This window comes from Aplysia californica, unplaced genomic scaffold (assembly GCF_000002075.1).
Source record: "Aplysia californica isolate F4 #8 unplaced genomic scaffold, AplCal3.0 scaffold01153, whole genome shotgun sequence".
Lineage (NCBI taxonomy): Eukaryota > Metazoa > Mollusca > Gastropoda > Aplysiida > Aplysiidae > Aplysia > Aplysia californica.
The window spans coordinates 123821-125568 of record NW_004798423.1 but is presented as its reverse complement, the minus strand read 5'-3'; the positions used below and the strand labels follow the sequence as shown (position 1 = coordinate 125568).

At 42.4% G+C, this 1748-nt stretch overlaps 1 protein-coding gene across 1 annotated transcript in view; it reads right to left on the bottom strand.

The window, feature by feature from the left end:
* LOC101860299 (NXPE family member 3) overlaps positions 1 to 1748 on the bottom strand; it is a 15779-nt gene that overhangs the window by 8867 nt on the left and 5164 nt on the right. Inside the window, exon 2 of the mRNA XM_035973344.1 lies at positions 119 to 394. Within this exon, the coding sequence (XP_035829237.1) occupies positions 119 to 394 (276 nt within the window). The remainder of the gene's footprint in view (positions 1 to 118; positions 395 to 1748) is intronic.

Here is a 1748-nt window from a genome sequence, read left to right as displayed (position 1 = left end):
GTGGTGTTTTGCTTTGTTACGCTTTTGTTGAGTTTTTCTGTTGCTTCTTTTTTGAGGGGGGTGGGGTGGGGGTATTGGAGATCCTCAAATCAACTTTCACAACGACTTTTCCTGTCACCTTGTCCATATAGTGATAGTCCGCCTCCTCAAAGTAGTGGGCCTCTCTCGTCCTCTGGGGCTGCACTGCCCGGCCCGCCCATTTGGGATTCCCGATGACGTTACAGTGCAGTTGTGACGCCCAGTCCAGGTGGGGTTGTGATCTGGGTAACGGAGGTACGCCAGGGAGGTTGACGGAAAAGTGGGGCTGGAGGAACTGTTCACTCAGATCAGGCTTCATGAACAGAGTGAGACACACGAGCAGGCCGGTAGAGAGGGCTGCGACGACAACCAGTTTCTGGGGACATTTCCAAAAGGTTTTATATTATACAACCAGTTTCTGGGGACATTCCCAAAAGGTTTTATACATAACCAATTTTTTAGAACATTTCCTAGAGGTTTTATTTACAGCCAGTTTCTGGGGACGTTTCCATGAGGTTTTATATATGTAATATAACTTTTAAGCATTTTCTTTTCCTACAGGCCTATCCTTCATAAGCTTTGAGCGTTATTTTTTAAATTATAGTTGTTCTGTGCCTGTGTCTGGAAGCAAATAGTGCGCGCGCGCGCGCACGCGCGCGCGCGTGTGTGTGTGTGTGTGTGTGTGTGTGTGTGTGTATGTGTGTGTGTATTTGTGTTTGTGTGTGTGTGTGTGTATGTGTGTTTGTGTGTGTGTGTATGTGCACAAATATATATTGCATGAGAAGAAAGGAAGTAGTAGGAAAGGTTTTGAAAATGGGTATTCCAATGTAAAGCATATTTAGCTACTTTCTTGGAAATGTGCTGTATAAATGTTATATATTATTATTGTAATTTAATATGGGAGGAAGCGAGGAGAAATAAGGCTCTCGTTAAAAAAAAAATGAAAGTAAAGAAACGTACACTTTTTCGCTGGTTTAGCAATTTTTATCGAAAATGTACTTTTTAGCTCAGCACCTTCTATGTCCTTTTAAGAACTCATTTCAGTGTGCATTATATTAAAAAAAACTTTGATTAAAGACATAAACATGTAAGTTGTCAGTTTCCACGGACTCTGGGGCTTTGTAAATAACTAAACTCTGGCTGCTATTTTCCTCACTAGTTTTTCCTTAAGAACCAGGCGACCCCACCTCATTCAATTGCAGATATCTCGACAGGTACTCAAGATAAATGGGTAATTTTTTCATCAAAAGCAAGACAAATGTACAAACTTTAACTTTAAGGTGATGCCAATAACTCCTCTTGCCCAAAACTTGACGAGCGCTTGATTCCACCGGGTCGTGACACTATAAATAATGCTTTGGTTGCAGCAGTGACGTCACACATGTCAGACATGGAGCCTGATAATACCCTCATCGGCATGACCGGCGTGCACACATTAAAATTTATATGAACAATCTGAGCCTCCTATCCTGTTCCCCATGAACTGTAGTATATTAAACACCACTCAGACCCCATATTTCAGTGCAAGCTTGTAAGACCGCCGAGAAGCCTCCACGTTAGAGTCGAAAAGAACCCACCTATCACCTTGAGGTTCAGATTCCCAAGGTGGGCAAACGCAGCCCCTGTTGGTTTACGTGGGGGATATCACTGCCATGAACTCGAGTACTAAATATAACCTCTTTGGTTTTTGCTCACCTTTTGACATTTGACCTTTTTGTTTGTCTTTCTTT